The following is a 24,715-nucleotide window of genomic DNA, read 5'->3' as shown; positions in this document are numbered from 1 at the left end:
ATTTTCTCGTATGCTCTCAATTAGAGCTGCACGATTGTGGATAAATTGAAAATCACGATTTTTTTTGTTTCAAATAGAGATCAAGGTTCTCCCACAGTTCTGAACAGACAAATAAACAAAATTTACTAGGTTGTGACAAAATGTTAATTGCTGCCATCTATTTAAAAACGTTTAATTTGAATCATTCATTCAAACCGATTAAAAAAATAATAATTTCAATGACTCACTCATAAATGTTTTACTAATTTCATTACTGGATGAATTAGTGTTTTTGAAAGAATGTCTATAACTAGTGATTCAGTGACCACATGTTTTTAAGTCATCGATTTTAATCGATAAGACTGTTATTTGAAGCAAGTTAAGTTACTTTTCAAAAGGTGATTTGCTCTGTTTTGATCGTAGGAATAAGATTGCTATCTCGAAAAATCGATTTAAAACCCATGCAATCTTTTAAGAGAACAGTTACTGTAAGGGTAAGTTTATCACTGAAAACGTACAATCTTATGGAAAAAATGGAATGCTATGGTAACCGCTTTCTTGCCTGTACGCCATGGCTTTTTGTTTCAGCGTTTTGCTTCCAATTTTTCCCCTATGTTTGGCCTAAAACATTGCACTCATGGTCATCCAGTTTGAAATGTTAACTTCAAACAGACTGTCCAGAAACAGAATGATAACATTTCAGATTGTCCATTGTGGCGTTCTCTCTGTATTTATGATTCTTGATTTGTAGATTCGTGACTCTACAACACGCTAAATCCTTCACTGGTAACTGACTCTTTGAATTCTTGCACCCGGGAACAATACAGGTTGACACCATTATGACTAAAAGTTCACTAAGAAGTATTTCCTACTAAAGCAAGGTGCTATTTGACTAAGCGTATCCATAGCAGACTGGTGGGAGTGGCCTTGGACGACAACATGCCTTGCCCAGTGCATTATGGGTGCATTAAGTTTTCCTACCCATTTGGCAAAAGGGAAGACAACATTTTCAAAAATGTTTTGCCTTCCTACTGTATAAGGCAATATATTGAATGCCCATTTTGCCAGCTGTGAAGTGGTACTCCTTTAAGAGAAGCTCTGCCAGCTGACTTCACATTGACAAGTCATTCAACATTAAAAACCTGATACTGATTTAAAAAAATAATATTTTTCTTTACCTTTGGGCCCTTTATGTCCCCAAGGTTGCTTTTTATTAAACCCCTTTTTGCTTTGTGAAGTGTGTATGTGTTTTTTCCAGTATCCTTTAATGAATAGAAAGTATTCATTCAAAAGAAACCATTTATTTTAAGTAAAAAATCTTTTGTAACATAAGTTTTACTGTCATTTTCGACCAAATCTTATGCATTCTTGTTGAAAAAGTTTCAATTTCTTAAACCTTTGACTAATAGTGTCTTTAAAATATCCATTAAAAATCTATTCTAAAATTATGAATTAAAACATATTTAAAGCCATCTCAACAATGATTTCAAATGATCTGAAAACATAATCCCTTCGACAATTTATCATGTGAAAATTTACTTAAATGTACTTTCACACACATGTGACTTGTGAAAAAAGTAATAAAATTTATTGTTTGTGAATGTGAACAAAATATTTGTCATTTCCAATCAAACTCTAATTGTCAAATTATGCTAAATATAAAAATAATAGTTAATTGTGTATATGATACATCAAATAGCTATGAAATTAGCCATAAGACGGGTGACAGTTCAGTCCCCAGAATAAGTATAATCTCATTTTTATTTCAGAGTGTTATTAAGCACAAAACATAATTTGAGAAATGGTAACCGACTTGACAGAATTATGCTCTGACATATGTGCTTGTACATACACTTTTGGACCTTGGACGGTGGCAAATGCAATAAAGTAAACTCCTGAAACACTATTTACACTCTCACTGCTTTAAGTCCTCGGGGCCAAAAGTACCCATAGTTGAAGAAACACCCATTTATCTTGGACATACTCAATCCTCTCTTATGACTCTGCACCACACAAAGGTCAGACTTACTTCTCATTTGGAGTTATGTCAGGTATTGCGATACTTTAGTCTTATATAACAGATGAATAAATGTTTCCCCAGCCACGTAAACCTCGTCTAAACCTGCCCTTGTGTCTATCTTGAGAAATGTCATGCGTGTGAGATACTGGCCATATCGCAGACCTCTGTTGTGACCAGTCGGGATGTTTGCTTGATGGATGATGTAATGAATCTGTCACCTTCTCTCTGCCAAGCTGCACAGTGTCACGTTTGAAGTATAAAATGGCAGTGCAGTACTATATTGCAGACAGTAGAGTAGTAGATGATCATAACCTCATCTCCACAATTGGGAGGTAATGATGTCTTATGTCATCCACTTTTTTGATCTTCCTTTCTGTCTTTCTTGCTTGCTCTCTCTCAATTTTTCAATTTCAAATAAGCTTTATTAGCATGACTGTGTATCACAATGTTGCAAATCATTAATATAATATATATATATATATATATAAATGATGATAAAAAAACATATACAGATCATGTCATATGTAGCATAGTAAATAAATAAATAAAATCCATCTAAATAAATGAATCTAACGGGTCTCTCTAGAGTCGCTCTTATTTTGCACCAAACCATCCGCCTGTCACACTTCACTTACAGCAGCACTAATCAGCCCACCACACCTGTCAGTCACTGTCAAGCTAACTGGCCCAGGCGTTTCCCTCTATCAGAGTGAGTTATATAGCTGAGGGGAGGTGCTAGAAATCTCCTTTAACAGACTCTGGACTCAATGTGCTGTATTTTTGTGGTATATCTTCCCATATGCAACTTCTCAAGAGGTAAAGTTCTTAATGAGTAATGTTATTTAAGTTGTTTGAGCAATGGCACTGCCCCCTAGTGGTCTTATGGCACAGTGGGAATCCCTGCCTTTCTCTCTGTTATGAAATATTCAAAATATTCTCTTTTTCTCTTCTAGATGATTTTAACGGTGTATTTGAGTGATGGGGAGCAGGCCCTGACGGAGGTGCCCATCACTCCGGAGACAACTTGTCGTGATGTAGTGGAGTTCTGTAAGGAACCGGGAGAAAGCGGCTGCCACCTGGCTGAAGTTTGGCGTGGAAATGGTGAGAGTCTTTGAGTCCCTCCCTCTTGTCCTTAGCCGTTTGTAGCAAGTAAATGCGGGGTATTTGTAAACAATGACTGTTGCAGGATATAAGTTTCATTGACGTTTCTTAAATTAAATGGTGAAAAATATTGACAATGCGAAGCACTCAGCTTTACTTTAAATCATTTCTACAGACTCCAATAGCCTCTTGTTTTCTCACCTTCCCACCCTAACCATTTCTTTCAGCAAAAAAAGATTTATCCTTTTACTTTCACAAAGACGCACATGCTCAGTATTTTGAAGAATCTGGCAGCAAAGGAAAAACACTTACTTAGTCCTTTCAGACATAACTGCTACTTCTGTTCTGACAGCTGTGTGCATGTTTTTTTCCCTTCATTTTTCCATTTTCTCTTGATGATAGTGATTTGTATAACCAGCTGTTTGGCAGAAATGTTGTCTTTGCTCAGGGAGCCTCCTTTCAAAAGCCCTTCCATCAGCACTGTGTCCTTTCATCTTGAAGTGCATCTGTCATTGAAATTGTAATGAGCCCAGTTATTTTACAGCAGGTGATGGATCGCATATGATGCATCATTACTGTCTGGATACTAAGTGGATATTTTGCCTCACCAAATCTTGTGTTTTTTTTTTTGTGTGGATATTAGCAGTCCAGGATTTTCTATAAGGTTTTTATATCTCAAAATAATTATTTTGGAATATCAGTAGTTATTGATAAGTTGTATTTATTGGAATAATTAATTGATAATTAAAACGGGTTTTTTCATGTAAAAAAAAGAAAATTCTGGGTAACACCTTAGTTTAGGGTGCAATTCTTACTATTAACTAGTTGCTTATTTATTAGTATGCATATTACTAGGATATTCTGCATGACCATATTCTACATCCCTAATCCAACCCAATACCTAAACTTAACAACTACCTTACTAACTATTAATAAGCAGCAGTAATTAGGAGTTTGAGTCAAAAGTCATAGTTAATATTGAGAATTATACCCTTATCTAAAGTGTGACCAAATTCTGTTATTAATTACTCACCCTCATGTCATTCCAAATCTATAAGACTTTTGTTTATCTGAAAGTCCACACAACCAAAACTTTAATACTTCAAAAAGTTAATAAAGAGACATTGAGACATGAGTGATTTAATTTGTCCTCTGAAGAGACGCAGAATATGAACGGATTTAATTTTGGATTTTATTCACATACAACCATTGATTTATGCACTTACATGGAGCTCATCAAATATATCAAACGAAAGATCAACCACATTGTTTTTCACACATTTGTATGGTTGAGCCTCTATATTTGATGTGCTCTATATGAAGAACAGATTTAATTTAGCCTTTTATTCACATACATAGTGTCTCTTCAGAAGACTTAAATGAAACTACTTGATTCAAATGGATTGTTTACAATGTCTTTATGAAATATTTTGCATCAGTTTTGATTGATGGAGGGACAGAAATCTCTCAGGTTTCATTTAAAAATATGTTGATTTGTGTTTAGAAGTTGAACGAAATTCATTCAGGTTTGGAACGACTTCAGGGTGAGTTAACTGACAATTTTCTTTCTTTTTTTTTTTTTTTTTTTTGCTGATCTAACCCTTTAAAATAATTTTTAAAGTCTGACAGTAAACTAAATATTCTTGTTTTATAAGTAGTATTATGATTAGAAGAACCCAACCCAAATCCAGGAGCAAAAATATAATGTAGACTTATATGGGAGTGGTCTCTTTTGACCTGGACTACCCAGAACACTGAGTAATAATAAGCAACTGTTGACACCCACCCGCAGTATCCTAGATGTGACTTTTAACATGGGTCAGGACCTTTTTCTTCAGAAAATCTAGTTGTTAAACAGTTTTTTATCCTAAAAAGCTGGTAGTCAAAGTGAATAGGCATAATACTTTGCTTGTATGAGGAGTTTAATGTTCTTGTGATGTTTTGGGTATTTAACTGAAGCTTTAGACTCTAGGTTGGTATGGAAATTGGCCTGCTCTCACTTTTTTTGTGAACGTCCTTGTGTGCTTTTCTTATATTCTCCACTTTCATACTTTCTTCTATTATTGTGTGTAGTTTTATCCCATCCCCCTCTGGGTGGCTGCCAGGCTTCCAGATGTCCCTCCACCTGTTAGCAATGTCCAAAAATGTTGTTTTTCCCCATTTATGTCTCTGTTGCCCACCCAGCCCCGCCACATTCCTCTGGCTGGGTGCCACGTTTGATTCAATTTCCTAGTTCTCTTGATCCCACTATGTCTGTTCCTCTGTTCTCCTCCTAAGGTGTGGCTTGAAGTGAGTAACATTGGAATAACACTCTCCTCAGCATGAGAGTGTCTCGCTCCTGCTCTCATGTGAACACACTACTCCATCTTTTTACCAGCTTTTTTCCCCTGAGGAACAAAACATGATATTTCTGACCTTTCTAATAACAGAGCGCTGGTTTGTTGTTTTAATGCGCTGTGTCTTATGTTTTCCCCTCTCCAGAGCGACCCATCCCCTTTGACCACATGATGTATGAGCACTTGCAGAAATGGGGCCCCAGAAAGCAGGAGGTGAAGTTCTACCTGCGCCACGAAGACTCGCCCACAGAAAGCAGCGATCAGGGTGAGAACACTCCCTCTTGACTGGTTATAGGCCACGTCCTGCCCACCACCGCTTTCTTCTCATTGGCTGACAGTGGCAGAATGTTTTTCATTCCCTTTTCAGTGGCCTCTAACATGTGAAAGAAAGAGACAAGCACATCCTGGCCGAACAATGTAGGGTTCTGTTTGTGATTCAATTCTGTTGTGCTATTCACTAAATGAATCAAAGTAGCTTTGAAAGACGTGTCAGTGCCTTCTAACAACACTGAACAAGGCAAAGTGACTTGGGAAGTCTACCACAATAAAATAATATCAAATACCATATTTAAGATGATGAAATATTGATGAAATGAACTCAAAGCATATCCCAAACTGAGTAGGCCACAAAAATACTCAACCTAGGCAGCATAACTGTGTGGTTAAGTAATATATTACTGGTTATATAATCAAGCACCTTACCTTTACTGGACAGGTGCAAACACACATTCACTGTGTTCAAGCACAGCTTGTTATGGGTGACTTAGTTGTGAAATAGTGAAAATTTGGAAAATGGGCATTTAGAGAATGCTTATTATGCAATATTTTAAGGACTCAATTTTAGTACTTGATTCATCTGTAAATTGACTTCTTTGATTTAGATAAATTACCAAAATAGTCAAAATATCAAAATATCAAAATATAGTAATATTTTATTAAAAGAAAATGTCCACAATTTTAAAGCAGAAAGACACATTAAATCACTAAATTATAAATTGTATATAAAAAAAGAGAGAGTTAGAAAGTGCTGGATGAACACACACATTTAACATAGTAACCTGAATAATTTATTTTCTTGTAAATGTAAAGGACATTTTGTTACATGTTATAATTGCATTGGAGTTACAATTCTTATGAAAATTGCTTGCTGTCAGGGCAAGCATTTTTAACAATTGAAATTATTGTGTGAATTTCGAACGTGCTAATATATATTGCATAGATACCAAACCTTTTGAACGGTAGTGTAAGATTTTTTGTTTTTGAAAGAAGTCTCTTATGCTCGCCAAGGTTGCATTTATTTGATCAGTAATACAGTGATATTGTGAAATATTATTACAAATAAAATAAATCCATTAAACTAAAATCATTTTCCATTTGAATATATTTTAAAGTGTTATATTCCTGTGAAGGTAAAGCTGAATTTTCAGCAGCCATGCATTTCTCCAGTCTTCAGTGTCACATGATCCTTTAGAAATCCTTCCGATACGCTGATTTGGTGCTCAATAAACACTTTTTTTTTCCTTTTTTTTTTTCTTTTTTTTAGCAATGTTGAAAACAATTGTTCTGCTTTAATATTTTTGTGGAAACCTATTTTTATAGATTTTTTTTTTCCAGGATTCTTTGATGGAAGTAGTTTTTAATTTATTTGAGATATAGATCTTTTGTAACATTTTATATGTAAATACTGTCACTTTTAATCAGTTTAATCCTTGCGGAATAAAATGATTAATTTCTGCATTATTTTCTCACACTTTTGAACAGTAGTGTATATTCAGATGTTACAGAATCTAAGTGGGAAAAACCTCTGAAGTGATTTTATGAAAAGCTATTTTCACAGATTAGACAGATAAAACTGACTTGTCATCACTTTATTGTACAGTTTTGTATATCAGGATGACCAATGAGATCTCACCATGGACAGACTGGTTGCTCGCATTATCCCTGAACATAGTGTAATGCTTCCACATGTACGTGATCAGTGTTAACAGTGCTAAAGTCTTTCTTTGTCTCTTTCTGTATCCTATCATTTGTTTGTTTTTACTCTTTTTGTTCACATCCCAGTGAGGTTTTTCCTATCACCATAGGCAGGATTAGCTTGTAGTGAGTGTCCACATGGATTACGGCATAAACCTGAAACCCCTGTGTGTGGGAGGGAAAGAGAGGCAGTAATCCACTGAAAGCACAAGCTCTGTTCCCAGTGTCACATGGCAATAACAAACAGGCATTTAAACTTTTCCTCCACAGTCACAGTCTTGTTCAGCCAACCATGTTTTGCTTGTTAAAATTCCACAATGTATATTTAGATGCTTTTTTGTGTTCATTCATGATTGTGTTTCACAATTGAATGTGCTTTTTTTTTTTTTTTTTGATGGACTCCCTGTATTATATTTCTCCACTCTTAGGGAGCCAGCAGTCTCAGGAGCAGCCCAGCAGGAGAGGAGGAAACAGCTCAGACATGCACAACGAGAATGGGGTTAGTTCATATCACATCCTCATCAAAATGTGTGCCTTTTTTTCTAATCTTAGTATTGTAGTTATTCCAAATGCATCCTGGGGGGTTGAATTCCACACACTTATAAAATCTTATGCTTTTCTGCTTACTATAATGCAAAGTAGCAGCTGCAAAGTTCTGGCTGAAGTTGACACTCTTCAGTACTGAAGCGTTTCAATCACGTCACGTTATTCAGTCTTTCTCTCTTAACCCGAGCCAAACGCAGCCAGACCTGTCACGTCCCAGATTCACTCAACATTTTCTTTCATATTAGCATTTGTCACATCACTCATTCTTTTTGTGTGCTTCCTGCAAAGAGTGGTCCACTGCGCTCGTCTCCTCCAACCATCTGGCCCAGATTCCAACAGGGGAAAAGCCAGGCTCCAGGAAGTGGAACTAATTCCACCTTTAGGGAGAAAGATAACTGTAGACCACCAGTGTATGGAATGAGAAAACGCAAGCATTTATGGGGGCATGCTTTTTTCCATACACTTGTCTCGATCTTCAGAGATGGAACGATGGCACAGGTAGTTGGTCGGTGAGGGAGCTGATTAGTGATGCTGTTGCCAACCAGGCATGAAGTCTCACCACTACGGTGCTTAGCACACACTTTTTTCTGACAGGTGCTGCCTTCCTGTAGGGACTGTTACACAACACCCCTGTCTTGTCAGGTACCCATATGACTCTCATTTTCACTCTCTGTTTGTGTTTGAGTGGATTCAAGAGGGTTAACTTAAATGGAATTTGGCTATCTTGGCCCATGATCCTGCAAGTTCTCTGTATAATTTGATTGAATGGTTTAATTTGCCATCTGTTCAGAAGAAACAGAGGGTGAGGACAGAATGAGAATTGCTCTGCCATTATAGTAGTTGACCTGGAAGAGATATATCTCACACAAGTTTTTGTCAAGCGTGATCTCATGAAACAGTTGGTCGGAAGCAATGGTTTATAGCAAAAGTTCATTAGTATTTAAAGGAGTGTTTTTCTTAATTTCACTTCTGAAGACATTGATTCATCAACTTTGGTCGTATGAATTACTGTCGTGTTTGCTTTGTGTGGTTTTTGAAGCGTCAACTTTATTGGCACCCTGCATTTACATTACAAGGACTCACAGAACAGAATTATTTTTCTAAACATTTTCATTTGTGTTCATCTAAAGGAAAAATCATATACAGTACATCTGGGTTGGCATGAGTGTGAGTAAATGATTAAATGACCATTTCTTGGCGAAATTTCTGACATTTCAAAATCGTTACTTTTGTCAGCAATTTTTTTTTATTTAGTCTTAGTCTTAGTACATTTGTACTTTTTATTTTTTATCATATTTAGTCAACCTTGTCCTGTTTTTGTTTAGTCAAGTTTTAGAGTTTTAGTCACTGAAAACTTAGTCACAATTTCATCATGCTGCATAATGGATGAACCGATAATAACGATTATTTTGCTAAAAATTATCGCCACGATTGTTGTTATTTGAGAAATTATTTTTTACATTTCATCAGAATTATTGCACTTTCACCTACTACAGCACTCATATGCATGGTTTATTTTACCTTATCTCGTGTACTTATTTACTATAGTCTATTTATCTTTATTTAACACTCTCTCCGTCTACATTATGAAAACTGGTAAAAACAAACAAACAGTGAAATTCCTAAAATGAATTCCAAATTACATTTTAATTGCATAACAATTACAGCAAAAAAAGATTTTGTACAGTCACACAGAGGTTGCATAAAGTGCATAATGCACATAGTGCACGTAAGTGCATTTATTCCGCAACCACAGTCCAAAAAATATAGTCGTGATCCATGTTTGGATTTATTACGGAGAGGTTCGAGATCTTCTCGGAACTGGGCTCTTCGGATTGGAGTGTGAGTTTTGGAGGCGGAGCAATGAAGAAGGGGTGTGTTTTTTCGGGTTGATTTCAAATATCAACATTGGCCAACAGATTATTTCACCCCACTTACCCCACCTCTAACAGAAAAGCTCTGATTGGGGGATTTTAACTCTTGACATCTGGCAACCTGTTAAGCAGTCTAATGTTTTGTCTAATCGCCCCAAAAATAAAGATTTTGGTAAAGATTTATTTTTTTAACTACATTTTAGGCTCGTCTTTTTTCGTCAATGATATTGCATGTTGATATAGTCACAGTTATCGTTTAGTGACCTTGGTGTCGTCTTGTCATAGTCTCATCTTAGTCATGGGGAAAAAAGCTCATTGGCGAACATTTTTCGTCATATTTTTTAACAACGAAATTAACACTATTACAAAGGCAATCGGCACAGTGAAGAATTTCACCTGATTGGACTTCCAGTATTTACTTCCTGCAAATATCCCTATGCGAATTTTGTGTGAAGTTCAAGTTTGGTGAAACCTATTGCTTTGGTAGTGACCTCTTTGAGAGCAGAAATTCAAAACTTGGCCATTTTTCATAGTACACTGTACCTATGATGCACAGCTAACCTCAAATAATTCTCATTGATATCCTGTTGTCCACCCTACATCAGAACAGGCACTTGGACTGAATCTGAGCCTCAGAGTACAGCTAAGACAAAACTGGCATATTTCACAACAGCTGCTTTTTTTGGGGGGGGGGGGTCGTTTAATCAGATTTCTCCCCCCGGCCTCATCTTACTTCTAAACATGAACAATCCTAAAGCAGCCCATCCCTGTACTTAAAGTAATATCTCTCCCTGTCCAGGATTCAAGGCAAGTCATCTCTGGTACACAGACACTGTACTGACTCAGCAGCATGGCATTTGTGTGTTTATATATAAATATAAATATAATATTGTGTATATGTGTGTGTGTGTGTGTGTGTGTGTGTGTGTGTGTGTGTGTGTGTGTGTGTAATATAATATAATATAATGTATAATACAGCACGTGTGTGTATGTGAGAGTGAAATTCTTTGAAACCTCATAACACGTTCAGCCGTATTGTTATTCTCCCGTTACGTTTTTATTTTCATGACATAACCGCTTTTAAGAGGATCATCCCCCTGGTTTTACAGCAGGGCTGTTTTCTCTGCTTTGACTTCTGTTTCTCTGAAGATATTTCTCTCTCTCTCTCTCTCTCTCTCTCTCTCTCTCTCTCTTACACTCTCTCTCTTACACACTCTCTCTCTCTTACACACTCACTCTCTCTCTCTCTCTCTCTCTCTCTCTCTCACACACTCTCTCTCTCTCTCTCTCACACACTCTCTCTCTCTCACACACACACACACACACACGTACAACACCACGCCCAGTGTTCACAGTATGGTAAATCCCTGAATGTGTGGCCACATTTTTCCCCTTATGAAATAGTGGGTGGCCCACTCTCTCTCATTTCCTATCGCTGTCACTCCATCTGTTGTCTTTTGCTCTTCCTGAGAGTTTCCTTTCTAACCGTGTGGCGTTTCAGAGGGTCACCGTGGCCCTGTCTGCAGTGGAGGGTGTCAGTGCATGCTGGGACTTTCAGTCCTTTTTGTTATTCCTCTCTACTTGTTTAATTGTTTCTTTCATCCCATCACCCCATCCCTGCACTCTTCGTTCATCTACACAGCTCGTGACTGACTTTGTGTCTCACGGGGGAGAGTCTAAAAGGTAAGGCTGCCTCTGCTCTTCATGCAGAAAAGACCATCCTACGCACAGTCTCTTTTCAATAATACATTTTTGAACATTCATAGACTTGAAAGGCATCGACTTAATGCCTTTCAATGGTTAAATCAGCTGTTGTCAGTCTCTGTGTGGTCCATTGTACTTGTAAAGTAATAAGAGCTGTCTGTCTTTTTATTGTGTTCTTTGTGATAGATTAAATGGGTAATGGACTGCTCTATGCTATCTAATAGCACTAGAGCCACTGCTTATACAGGAACACCATGCCTGTCCATCACACATGCAGAGTTATGAGCTCCAGAACGCTGAACTGTGTGGGTAGATCATGTTTTATAAAGTTGAAGCTGTTCTTGCGTGTGTGGGCAGATACTCTCTCCAGGGCTTCACGTGTTCCAGGTTTTGCTGTTTCTTCACTCATTTCCCTCAACACTTCGCTTTTCGTCATGAATATAATTATTTTGAAAATGTCTCTTGATCTTTTATTCTTAGTTTCTACCTTATTCTTCTTCCACTGAAACAGTTATGTGAACTTGCATGCAACTTCATGATTTCAGGTTTATTATGAATAGCTTGTTAGTTGTCTGCTTATTTTCATTAGTGTATGCATATGTTTGTTAGTTTGTGTCAGAATTAGCATTTATTTATGTAGCAGATGTTGTATCCAAAGTGGTTATGTTGATTATTTTGAATACTACAAAGTTTGAATACTGTAGCTTTTTTACTAATATTTTCATAATGTTTAGAGGGTTCCCAAAATTACATTATAACTGAAATATACCCTAATATATTAGAATAAAATCGAACTGATTAATAAGGTCAAAGACCTGGTGTTCTAATGTACAGCTTATCATAACATTGCTTGAACATCTTTTACATCCTCTAAGATCTGCACAGCTTTCAGGCCAGTGCCAATAAATGAGCGCCAGTCTAAATCTTAGTGTGGAAAGCGGATTATATGCGTGCGTCCTCCATGCCAAGAGTCACAGCTGAACATGCTGTCCGTGTGGGTGCATTCTGTGGAGTGATGAAGGATGGATTCTTATATTGCTCAACTTGTTATAAAACTCCTTGGATGTGCAGAACATCATCAAAATAATATTTCTGTTGGAAGGCAAGCTTAGCTTTTATTTCACCAGCCAGTTTTGGCAACATGTGCATCCTAAGCTGCTTTAATTGGGAAATGCTGCCCTGCAGAGATGGAGTATTTAATGTAATGCCAGAGTTTGTCCTGCAATTTAAGTTTGGGGCATAGGGAGATTTTTTTATTTATATCTCAGCAGCAACGCTTGCCAATTAATTTGCACTTTCTGGTTTGCTGACATGTTTTTAAGAAGGTGGATTTTGGACAGATGTGTAGGCTTGCTGTGTTACCGGTTTTACACAGTGTTTGTCTGTACACCATTTACATTAATTGCCCACCATGGCACCGGCCCCTCTGTCATTTTGTATTTTTATAGAAACAAAAACCATTTTAGTTCAATTGGACAACAGATACTACAGTTATAATTCTAATTCTAATTCTAATAAAATGATGGCAGAGGATTTGGTGCGCAACAGATCCTGAGCATCATTGACAAACATCTTATCTTGTAAAATGTGCGGTCCTGCTCCCTATGCACAGAGTGTGCATGATTGCGAATGCGAAAGTGAAAGCGATTTCAATAACCTGTATATTGATAGTGGCTCAAACCACCGCATTGTGGTTGAAGTTAGCAAAATGTCTGAAATAGGACTGTCCCATGTATCCATTGTTGCAGAATGTGAAATCTCTGGAGAAGCATGCTGTTAGTTGTTCTGCAGCACATGATCTATAGCACGAGGCCCTGGAGTCCAAGTTATTACCCACTGACCTCCTTCCTTTGTCTTGTATTGAATAAACTGCATAACAGAAATTGTTGTTACTTCAAACCTACGAGGCAAGAAAGCAGTGAGCATGATCTTAGCAGTGAAGTCTTCAGCTTGGCCACAGGAATGATGTAGTCTGCTCTTTAAATAGCTATCGTTTCTTACTTTACCTTAGGGCTGATTATTGTTTTAACAAGTGTAGAGTTTCACCCCACAGGTGAATGATCTCTTAGACTTCCCTAGAGGTCCACGGCCATATTTGTACAACTGCATCTGGCAAAAAGGATCATGCCTTGCAGTCTGACTGGAGGGCGGTCGAGAGCTCCCTCCGCAGAAGAGACTGGGGAGTCATAGAAATGGATAATCAAATCAGTCTGTTGTATATATCGCTCCTTGCGCCGCATTGATATAGGCTCTTTACAACCAATGTGATGTGGTCATACAGAGTCGCCAGTGTGGGTAAACAGAGCATGACACAATTGGCCTCTAAGCCGTGTATCACTCTCTTGCAAACTGAATTAAATTATTTCAGCTTTAATGAAATAAGGAGATATGCCATGCAGTTTGTGTTTATGGGAACTGCATGAAAAGCTGCGTCATTTATTGGTCAAGTCATGTTGAGCAAAGTTGCTTCGAAAGTTGATCATTTGAAGTATTGAAATGTTGTTTCTGTGCTGGTGTCTTCAGACACATTTGAACTATAGGCATAACCGGTGTTCATAATGCTGCTTGGTGTATCTGACATATTACCTGTTTTATTCTCAAGCAAAGCGGTAGCAATGGGGGAAAAAGTTCAATCTCTCACTTTGATTTAAAATGACAGTTGATTTGATCCAGACCCGATTGGGCCCTCTGCTCCAGGCAAAAGCCACTTTTTTTTCTTCTTAGAAATCACAAATCATTAGTTGAAAGGAAATTACAGTTTTGTATTGACACAGAGCATGAGCACAATCTTTCTAAATTTGTAATTAAAGGACGCTTCCAGTGACACAGTAACCCGTTCAAGCTATTTGATATTTGTTTGACATTGTTTGCTTTTTACTTTTTAAATTAAATGTATAGTATTGTGAAGTAATTTTAAAATTAAAATATTTAAAAATGTAATTTATATTTTCAGCATCATTACTCCAGTCTTCAACCACTTGTCACATGATCCTTCAGAAATCAGTCTAAAATGTTGATTTGCTGCTCAAGAAACATTTCGTCTTATTATTAATTTTGAAAATAGTTCTTTAAATAGCAAGTTCGAAAAAACATTTATCATCTTAAAAAAAAAAAATCTTACTGACCCCAAACTTAGAACAGTAGTGTACTCTTAAAATCATTAGATAATATTTGCATTATTATTGCTGAACCTTACATGTACATTTGATGTCTATTTATATTTATAATTATTGTTGTTAATATCCATGTTGTGAAATATTTGTTTGTATGTGGTGTCATGTCTATTTTGTCGTAACATGGCTCTTTTGGTTCTAACTCTTTTGTATGTTGTCAGTTGTTACTGTGTTTAAACAGTCTTTTTCCTGGATTTTTTGCTAACCTCTTATAGCTAAAACCACTTATCTTAATCCATTTTATAATTATATGTTGCTGTAACAATACTGGTGATTTAACCGGCGGTTTTCACACGTAGTGATTTAAAGTGAAGAAATAAACAAAAACAAGATATTGTGAGACATGAGTATTCGACCATCACATCATAGTGGAAAAAATACTACCCATGAATTATAGATATAGATCATGGTATTAACTTGGCTAAGAATAGAAGTAGCCATGGGCTATAGGTGACCTGGCAAAACCAAGCCACAAACATCACCATAGTATCTTTCTCATGCTGTGCATATTTGTGCGCTCAGGCAGGTTAATGCTAGTATTAATGCTGATAGATTGCCACATTAATGCATCATTGAACAGCATTAAATTCCATTAAGCATTAAGTTTTTAAACTTTTGTTGTGTAGAAAGTTTTCTAAGTCAAATAAATTAACTTTCTTTTGAACTTTCTATTTATCGAAGAGTCCGGGGAAAACATTATCACGTTTTCACCAAAGTATTTAGCTGCACAACTGTAAACATTGATATTAATAAATGTTTCTTGAGCACCAAATCAGCATATAGAATGATTTCTGAAGGATCATGTGACTGAAGACTGGAGAAATGATGCTGAAAATTCAGCTTTGACAACACAGGAATAATGTATTTAGATAGAAGTTGTTTTAAATGCTAATAATATTTCACTATTTTACTATTTTACTGTATTTGTAATTAGATAAATGCGGCCTGGGATAAGAGACTTTAAAATGCCTGATTGCGCCTAGTCCTTACATAACCTTAATGACCGGCCCAGCTTGAACCTAAAACACTGAGTGCACTTGTATAGCTTTTGCTTAGAACAGCCCAGAGACAAAACAGACTGTTGACTTTTTAGGAAATGGAAGCATTGCTATATTGACACAGACAATAAAAGATTTGAATCTTGAGGGGAATCTTTTGCACAGCCTGAACCAGACTGGTAATGGTGTTCTGCTCCAGGTTTATGTAAGTCGTCCTACACTACACCATGTTCGCATCTTGTGCCTTGAATCAAATTCAATTTTGCTTGATTGCTGTAAATGGCAGTCTATCATGGCATTTGCCATCTGTGTATTTTGGTGCCTTTAATCTTTGCTACACAGCGGTTCTGCTCTGCTGCCATGGCGACACCCTGGCGACAGCCACGGTGACGGACAATTGCTCTTATCTTCCAGAATGCAGTGACGGAGAGTGGGATTCTGGGATGCTTCTCTGGCACAGGCCTGTTTTAGACCCTTTCGGCTAAAAGCGTCGCCATCCCTCTTCACGATGAGCATAGCAGGCCTACGCTAACATAGCGCTCATGCTATAATTAAGCTCATAGTGTTTACTTGGCCACAGGTCATTTCACACCCAAGTTTCACTACAGTGAGCCCTGGTTGTGTCCGTTTCTCACAGTCTTCTCTGTCATTAATGCCTGTAGAATTAAACCAGTCATCTTTGTATTCTTGTTTCTGTGCATATATTTTTTTGGCCTGATTGTCCCTCCTTTTTGATTGTCCTCTACCTCAATCACGCTCTCTCTTTTTCTTTCTCTCTCTCTCTCTCTCTCTCTCTCTCTCCCTCCCTCTCTCCCTCTCCCTCTCCCTCTCTCTCCCTCTCTCTCTCTGTGTGTAGGTGGGAAACCCTCGCGTGGAGCTCACTCTCTCAGAGCTGCAGGAGATGGCCACTCGTCAGCAACAGCAAATTGAGGCCCAGCAACAGATGCTTGTCGCTAAGGTAATACGCTCAGATGTGTCTTTTGATGTGCATCTTTTTATAGATCTTTGTTTTCATCTGTGTGGGGACTACTATTTCCTCCAGTTAGCTTATGCAAGTAAATCAAACATTGGCATAAATTAATTCACTGACATTAAAATGGCATTATATGACATTAAAATGGGTTTCTATTTTAATTTTATTAATATTGTGAGCATCATTTTCTTTAGACTTGACCATTTATGTTGACTGTTTGATGGCACTGTGTGGTGTATTATCATATGCTTTGGCTTTATTTTTCAGGTAGAATTTAGAATTTCCTTATTTAAATGTCTTGGTTGTTCATCAAATGTCAGCAAATTTGTAACTATTATTAATCTTATTATTAAAAAGGGTTGCAAAATAGAAGCATTTTCTCTAGTGGTTTTGACTTTTGGACCCCACTGTATTGTGAATTGTATTTTTGGCACGATGTAACTAACATATTGGCATATTGATTAACTTATTTGACTCCAATTGTAGATGCTAAATTTTATCCATTTAGCATTTGCTATTGAAACAAACATTGCAATTAAGCAAGTCACTGTTTCTATTTTGATTTTATTGATATTGTGGACGTTAAACATCAATTTATCTAGCCCGTAATCAGATTTACCATATATTTTGACTGTTTAGTGGAATTTACCAGAAATTGGCAATAAATTTAGCCTTTTCTTTATTTATCAATCTACATTTGTCCTAGAACCAAACTTGCAGTTGTGCGATGTCTAAATAGCTAGCAGCTGAATGGTAGCAACATATCTTTGGGAAAGGTGCTTGAGTACCGTGTGTAATCCAATGCTTTGTCTTGATTTATCTTGATTGAGTTCTTTTTTGCCAAAAATCTTTACACTCAAAAATTAAAGTTGTCATCATTTACTCATCCTCAAGTTGTTCCAAACCTGTATGAATTAGTAGGAATAGTAGGAGAAAAATACTATTGAAGTCAGTGGGGTCAGTCAGCAGAAGAAAGAAATTCATACAGGTTTGGGAACAACTTGAGGGTGAGTAAATGATGACCGAATTTTCATTTTTTGGTGAACTGTCCCTTTAAGTCAACAACCATTTAAGCCTTTTTTTATTTTATTAATTAATTTAATTAATTTAAGCCACTGAAGTTTAACTAAAGTTCCCACTCAAGACTATAGATAGTCTAAAAACAAGTAGATAACCTTAGGAAATAGGAAGAGCTGTTGATTAATGTGTCTTTTAGTGGTGATTTAATTTATACTGCCGTTTCTGGGTGTTTACTCATATTTGCACTATACATTTTTACGTAGGGTTCTAATATGAATGTGAAAGATTTTTTTCCCACTCTCCATAAAAAATCTTTATGTGGAAAAAAAAAAAATCTTTAAAGTTTCAAGCGAACTGCCATGTATATTTATGTTATGCTATGCAAATAACTGTAAGACATTAAGTAATTATTCAAAACACAGGTGCTTGTTGGGTAAACCTCTAACTTTTCACAATGATAATAAAGAGCTTAAGCTGCTTTATAAACAGTGTTGTTATTAAATATTTTAAGTTACTGAGCTCATCTTTGTTTTCCTCAGTGCCATTTATAGGTCATTGCAACAGGCTTTTCTGACCATTATAGGGGTGTTAGTCATGGGAACCACAGGCTGAGGCGGGAAACTGGACGATACCGAAAATGCCAATTATGTAGTAAACAACTCTGACATGCTCTGTATGCGGTGGCAGGCATTTCTCATCCACACGACCGCTAAATAGCTTGGTTTCTACGTTCAACAAAGAATGATGTGTGGAATCTAGGACTGGTCACACTTACAGACTGTTCCAGGATCAGACCCAACAAGAACACTGATCTCAGAGCTTTTTAGATTATTATTGCTGTGAGTCGATGTGCTGTGATGACTATGAGCCTCCAGTCATTGATAGTCCACCATGTGCTATTTTTAGTTTTCTCACTCACTCAGAGACACAGTTTCCATTTTACTGCATCTGTTTGTGTTCCCTGCAGATAGGCAAACAACAAAAAAAGAGCCTAGTTGCTTTTATTTTCTGTTAGTTACTCAATAAGTCAGGTTAGTAATCAGCATCTTTTCCCACAGGTACTACTATTGCTCTTAATAGCAAACGTCTTCATGCTTGACGCCGACAGTAAATCACTAGGTTGTCTGTCTGGTTTAAGTGCTGTATTGTGATGCAATGACAAGATCGGATGGTGTTGTCCTGAATGCACTTTACTCTGTTAGGGCACTGCAGATGCCCCAGGCTCAAACATTACTTTTCCTTTTCTTTTTTGAAAACATAGAGATATTTTCCTTTAGGACGATCATTCAAAATTTGCAAGCGTAGTTCTTTATAGTCTACTACAATAGAGTCTGATTCAGCTCTTGCATTTATCGAGATTACTGGTTGGTTTCGGGAATGGAACAGACCAAACTCCATTCACTAGCGTCTCTGAATACCTAGTATACAAATGACATGTACCATAACAACACCTTTTTACCATAATGTTGGGAATTTGCCAAAAAGTAGGTTTGTATGTCACAACAGTTCCGAAAGTTTGACGGACAAATGGCGAATAACATTAAAGCTTTACTGTCATAAGCTCAATTAAAGCCCATCTATAATGGTTGTAGAGTGGTTCAGTACATACTTTGATTGCTCTTGACAATTTATTGTTACTGTTCCATATATGTTTTCCCTACCTTTTTTTTTTTTTTTTTTCATGCTCATGTATGTATTGTATCTGCAGGAGCAGCGGTTGCGCTATCTGAAGCAGCAGGAGCGGCGGCAGCAGCAGGCTGTGTCTGAGACCGAAAAACTACAGAGGCTGAAGGAGAGGGTAGAGAGTCAGGAAGCCAAACTCAAGAAGATCCGTGCCATGAGGGGCCAAGTGGACTACAGTAAAGTCATCAATGGCAACCTGTGTATGTACTTGCTTGATCACTGACTTAAGCATTCATCCGAGTGGATAGGTTACTGGACACTGCTGATTTTGTGATTTTAACCTTTTGCGTGTCTGTGTTAAAGGGTTAGTTCACCCAAAAATGAAAATTCTGTCAGTAATTACTCACCCTCATGTTGTTCCAACCCCATAAGATTTCCGTTCATCTTCGGAACACAAATTAAGATATTTTTGATTAAATCTGAGAGCTGTCTCACTCCTCCATAGGCTTCTATGTTATTGAAACTTGCCGGCCCACAAAGTTAGTAAAGACAATGTTTAAAATTGTCCAAGTGACTACAGTGGCTCAGCCATAAGTTTATCAAGCGACGAGAATTAATTTTCTTCTGTGTGGGCCTCTGACGTGAGTTCACGTAGTGTAACAGCGCAGCGCTTCTGGGTTGTATGTTCTGACGTTGCGCTGCGCTGTTACACTACGTGAACTCACGTCAGAGGCCCACACAGAAGAAAATTAATAGTTGAATAAAGTGGTTATTTTTGGGGGGGGTTTGCACACAAAAAGTATTCTCGAGCACATAATACACATGCTGTGAGGTCAGGATTAGGACTCCGATAGCCTGTGAATTGTAATGAAGTCGGATAATGCCAACTCTCCCACACACGCAACACCAGATGGGATTGTCCACTCTGCTGGAGATAAAATTAGATTTTTGTGGAGTGTTATCAGTATATCATACAACAATAAGTCACTTTTGCTTTATATAATATATATCTGTTCAGCCTGCTAGTTTTGCATTTTGCATGAGCTCCTGTACAACATGTGCAGCCATACATGACATTTTCATTGAACATTAAATAATAATCTTATAGTAATAGAGAAAGTATGTCGGCTCATGCATGTCTGTGTTTGCACGCAAGTTGGCGTGTGTATAACTCTGCTGTGTTCTGTTAGCCGCAGAGATCGAGCACATCAGCGGGCTGTTCCAGGAGAAGCAGGCGGAGCTGCAGTCGGCCGTCTCGAGGGTGGATCAGCTCAGCCAGCAGCTGGAGGACCTGAGGAGAGGCAAACTGAACGGCCTGCAGACCCTCGGCGGTCAGGTCACCGGCAACGCTGCCCTGGAGCTCCGCAAACTCTACCAGGAGCTGCAGGTATGGGCACAGTTTAGCCATTATTGTAATTAAGAGATTTTGCTGTGGTGATTTTCCATTTTGGAATATAAGCTTTTTGCATTAAAATATCCAAAAACCACTAGAACAGTGTTATATATTTTGTTGACTTGTGTGCTTGCATTATCCCAAATGTTTCCATCAGTGTTTAAATCCAGAGAAATCTGCATTTCCTGCATGGCCAGTGAAAGTGCTTAAGTTGATCAGCTTCATTGGTTGTTTGTCAATTTTCTATTTATTGTGTATGAGGTTTGCAACCCTGTTAAAAGAGTTTGGAAATAATGTCTAAATGCAGTTTAAAATGATGTGAGTGTTCATTTCTAGCAATAATCATTAAAATAACATGCACAAAATGTATCAAATTAAAAACAAAAAATAGTACAATGTTTTGAAATATCAATTCAAAATTGTTGAATTTGACATTTTCTGTTACAGAAACATGGAATCAGCCATAGCCTTAGCTTGATGATTAGTCTGTGTATGTCTGTGTTACTAGTATTTCTGTCAGTGATGATATTGATCTTTTTTTTAAATCCAAATCCCCCAATTCCCCCCATCAGATCCGCAATAAGCTGAATCAGGAACAGAACAGTAAACTTCAGCAGCAGAAAGAGCTGTTGAATAAGAGAAACATGGAGGTGACTCTGATGGACAAGCGTATCAATGAGCTCAGAGATCGACTGTACAAGAGAAAAGCAGAGGCACGTCAAAAAGAAAATCTTCCTGTAAGGCCATGAGAGTGCATCACTCACTCATGCTTCTTAGTTTCATTTGTTTAGCAGGCTTGTTCAGAAACCATTCAGACATCTAGAGAGTTTTTTCTGGTACTAGAGAAATGTTTTTGAATTTCAACTAGGCTCATTACCTTTTTTGCCCCATTTTTTTTTTTTTTCCCTTTCCTCTTCCTGCAGCTGAATAGAGTAAATGGTCCTCCCTCTCCACAGTCTGCTCATGGAAACACCGGCCGTGTGGCTGCCGTGGGACCCTACATCCAGGTCCCAGTGCCAGGCAGGCAGGAGGGTTATGTAGTGCCTCCTGAACCCCTCAAACCTCAGTCGCTGGGAGTCAACACCCCAGCCAACCATGCCCGCTCCAAATCAGGTCAGTCCTTAAACACTGATTTATGCATGATAACGGCAAACATTTATTTGGAATTAAATGGTGCCAAATAAATGGTACCCTTTATGTCTGTTTATCTTTATCCTACATTGTGAATCAGCTTTATAATTTTGTAACACATAAACTCTTTAGTCTCATTGGGTTGAATATGAAACTGCTTTGATCACTTTTGATCAACGGTAGTCTGCATTTAGGTCTACATTTAGTCTTGCAGATCCAGACTTCTGATTAGCAGCATAAAGTCTAGTCAGCTTATTCCCGCTAAGAGAAGTGCTCACATCACGTTTAAGTTTTGGTAATAGACCAGCAAGCAATGAAGTTAATTCAAATAATGATGCAGCAATCTCTGTGAATGTCGAACAGAAAACACCAGATTTTTTTTTTTTGTGCAAATTTGTCAGACACAATTATTTTAACAAACACAGTTCAGAAAACTAGTTCTCCTCATTAAGGTCTACTTCACTTCCTACTAAGTGCCTCAAGCAAAACACTTTTTGAAAGATTTGATGACCCTTTTTCAAACTTTGACAAATCCACCAACTAGTTCTTCCTAAATTTTATCCACTTGATACCTTGTAAATATGACTTGTTTTGTGACAGACTACGTAACAGCCAGCCAGTCGGTTTTAAAGAGTTGTTTGTGTCTAAAGCCTAAAATTTGGCTAAACGTCTGCCACATGCGTACAGCCAAATGCATACCCTTTCAAAGTATGCTCCATTTCACCGCTTAAACGAACACAGACGCTCAACACACGTTGTGTCTCTTTCTTTTTTCTACTGTGAAACGCTGACCTGGGCCAGTGTTGCCACCTTGTGGACCATCTAATTAGTGCAAAATGTGTGGTTAGAAAAATCAATATGCACATACTATGCTGATGATGAAATTTATGTCATGCGTACATTCCAAAATATACTATGGGCTTAATAAGGTGTTCGGTCAAGTGCTACAGTATTCCTGTAGCTCACACAGTTGAGCGAAGGTGTTAACAATCCCAAGCTCATGGATCTGATTCCCCGAGACTGCATGAGCTAATTAAATGTATACCTTGAATGCAGTGTAATTTGCAATCTGCAAATACGTAAATGTTAATAAAGTGGTTTGGTTCTTCTCTTAAAGATCACGGCATGTATCCCATTGCTTCCTGCTGTGGGTTCGCTCTCTTCAATTACTGTTTTATTATGAAGTTGATTTCTCATTTTCTTCACTTCTAACCTCTTGTGTACTTTCTGCTCTGTGCTGTGCATATGTGTATGTGTGTCTCTTTTTTTTCTCTTTGCTGTCCCTGTACTTTGATGTTGTGGGATTTGTGCGGGGGGGTTAGATGGAGTGAGAAAGCCTCCCGGCCCCTGGAAGGTCTCTGATTTAGACATCATAGTGGACCCGATTGCTCCGCCCCCTCCAGAGCCCCGCCCAGGCCCGGGGGCTCCACCCCCAGTCACCTGCTCTGCGGCAGGGTCGAACAGCGCTTCTCGTGAGTGGGAAGGTGTCTGATGGAAGGCAGGAGGAACGGCCTATGAACCTTATTCAGTGTAGTGAGCAGGATCAAAGCAGTTGACTAAGTCTCCGTGACTTGTTACATTACCCTATATGGCTCATGAGTCTCAATGCAGAATCAAATACAGATTGTATAAGTAAATTAGTGTCATTGATCATGTGACTCCTTTGTACATACGGTATGATTTTCTTGCTTCCATTGAAGCTTAAGATGGTCCTTGGATCATCTCAAATCATTCTGGAGAACATGATCATCAAGTTTGACACAGCTCAAGCGCTGCTGTCATTAAAGCAAAAGAGACTAATCAAATACAAAGTCATTCTGAAAATCATGTTCATTATCAATTTAAAAGATTTACTCTATTGCTGATAATATACACTAGTTTGGGCTGGTTGGATTTTTTTTTATTTTTTTTTTATGTTTGTATGCTCACCAAGGCTGATATATTTGATCAAAAATACAGTAAAAACAGTTACACTATATTTTGGGAAATATTATTACAATGTAAAATTACTTTTCTATTTTAATATATTTTAAAATGTGATTTATTCCTGTGAGAGCAAAGCTGAATTTTCAGCATCATTACTCCAGTCTTCAGTGTAACATGATCCTTCAGAAATCACTCTGATTTGCTGCTCAAGATACATTTCTTATTATCAATGTTGAAAAAGATTTTATTTTTATACATTTATGGAAAGTCCTTCAGGATTCTTTAATGAATGGAAAGTTCAATAGAACAGCATTTTTTAAAATAGAAATCTTGTGTAACATTAAAAATCTTTTCACTAAGTCACTTTTGATCAAATATGCTCTTGCTAAATTAATCTATTTCTTTCAACAACAACAAACAAATCTTACTGATCCCAAAATTTTAAACAGTAGTGTAATTTGTAATGTAAAAATTATTAAATAAAAAATGTCAAAATAATAGCATTTTTCTAGTGATCTCAGACTTTTGGACTCCACTATCTTACAGAGATTATTTAACTTTTTTCAATGTAGAAGTAGGTTCTGTTAAAGTTCATATCCACTTAAATCGCAGAGAGACAATTTTCCAAGCAGAATGTGGCTTAAGAGAAAAGTCACAATTATAGGTTTTTCATGAGAAATTGTACCTTAATGATACACTAGATCCTGCTGCCTGGTTAATTAAATTCACTCTACTCTTTACTGCAATTCAATATGAGTCAAAAGCTGCTGATCCTGTCTTTTGGGAGTATGTGTGTATATGATTGTGTGTGCAAGAATGTAATTAGATTGTGTGAGGGTGAATGTATGTGTTGGCATGAGAAGCTCTACCCTGATTAGGTTCACTGGGCTTTCTACTTCTTCCTCAGTACATTTAAACTCACTAAATTACTGGTTCCATTTCAT

At 37.4% G+C, this 24,715-nt stretch overlaps 1 protein-coding gene across 2 annotated transcripts in view; it reads left to right on the top strand.

Annotated features, from left to right (window-relative positions):
- Window positions 1–24,715, top strand: part of ppp1r13bb (protein phosphatase 1, regulatory subunit 13Bb) — a 62,583-nt gene that overhangs the window by 29,641 nt on the left and 8,227 nt on the right. Inside the window, exons 3-11 of one of the 2 annotated variants that reach the window (XM_084091908.1) lie at window positions 2,953–3,100; window positions 5,582–5,701; window positions 7,839–7,909; window positions 16,562–16,663; window positions 19,407–19,581; window positions 20,512–20,708; window positions 21,287–21,451; window positions 21,638–21,827; window positions 23,168–23,317. In XM_084091908.1, the coding sequence (XP_083948034.1) occupies window positions 2,953–3,100; window positions 5,582–5,701; window positions 7,839–7,909; window positions 16,562–16,663; window positions 19,407–19,581; window positions 20,512–20,708; window positions 21,287–21,451; window positions 21,638–21,827; window positions 23,168–23,317 (1,318 nt within the window). The remainder of the gene's footprint in view (window positions 1–2,952; window positions 3,101–5,581; window positions 5,702–7,838; window positions 7,910–16,561; window positions 16,664–19,406; window positions 19,582–20,511; window positions 20,709–21,286; window positions 21,452–21,637; window positions 21,828–23,167; window positions 23,318–24,715) is intronic. The other variant, XM_084091909.1, reaches the window with a different exon arrangement.

Source organism: Abramis brama (genome assembly GCF_963993115.1).
Source record: "Abramis brama genome assembly, chromosome: 18".
NCBI lineage: Eukaryota > Metazoa > Chordata > Actinopteri > Cypriniformes > Leuciscidae > Abramis > Abramis brama.
Note: the sequence above shows the minus strand (reverse complement) of the source record. Positions and strands in the feature narration are given on the sequence as shown.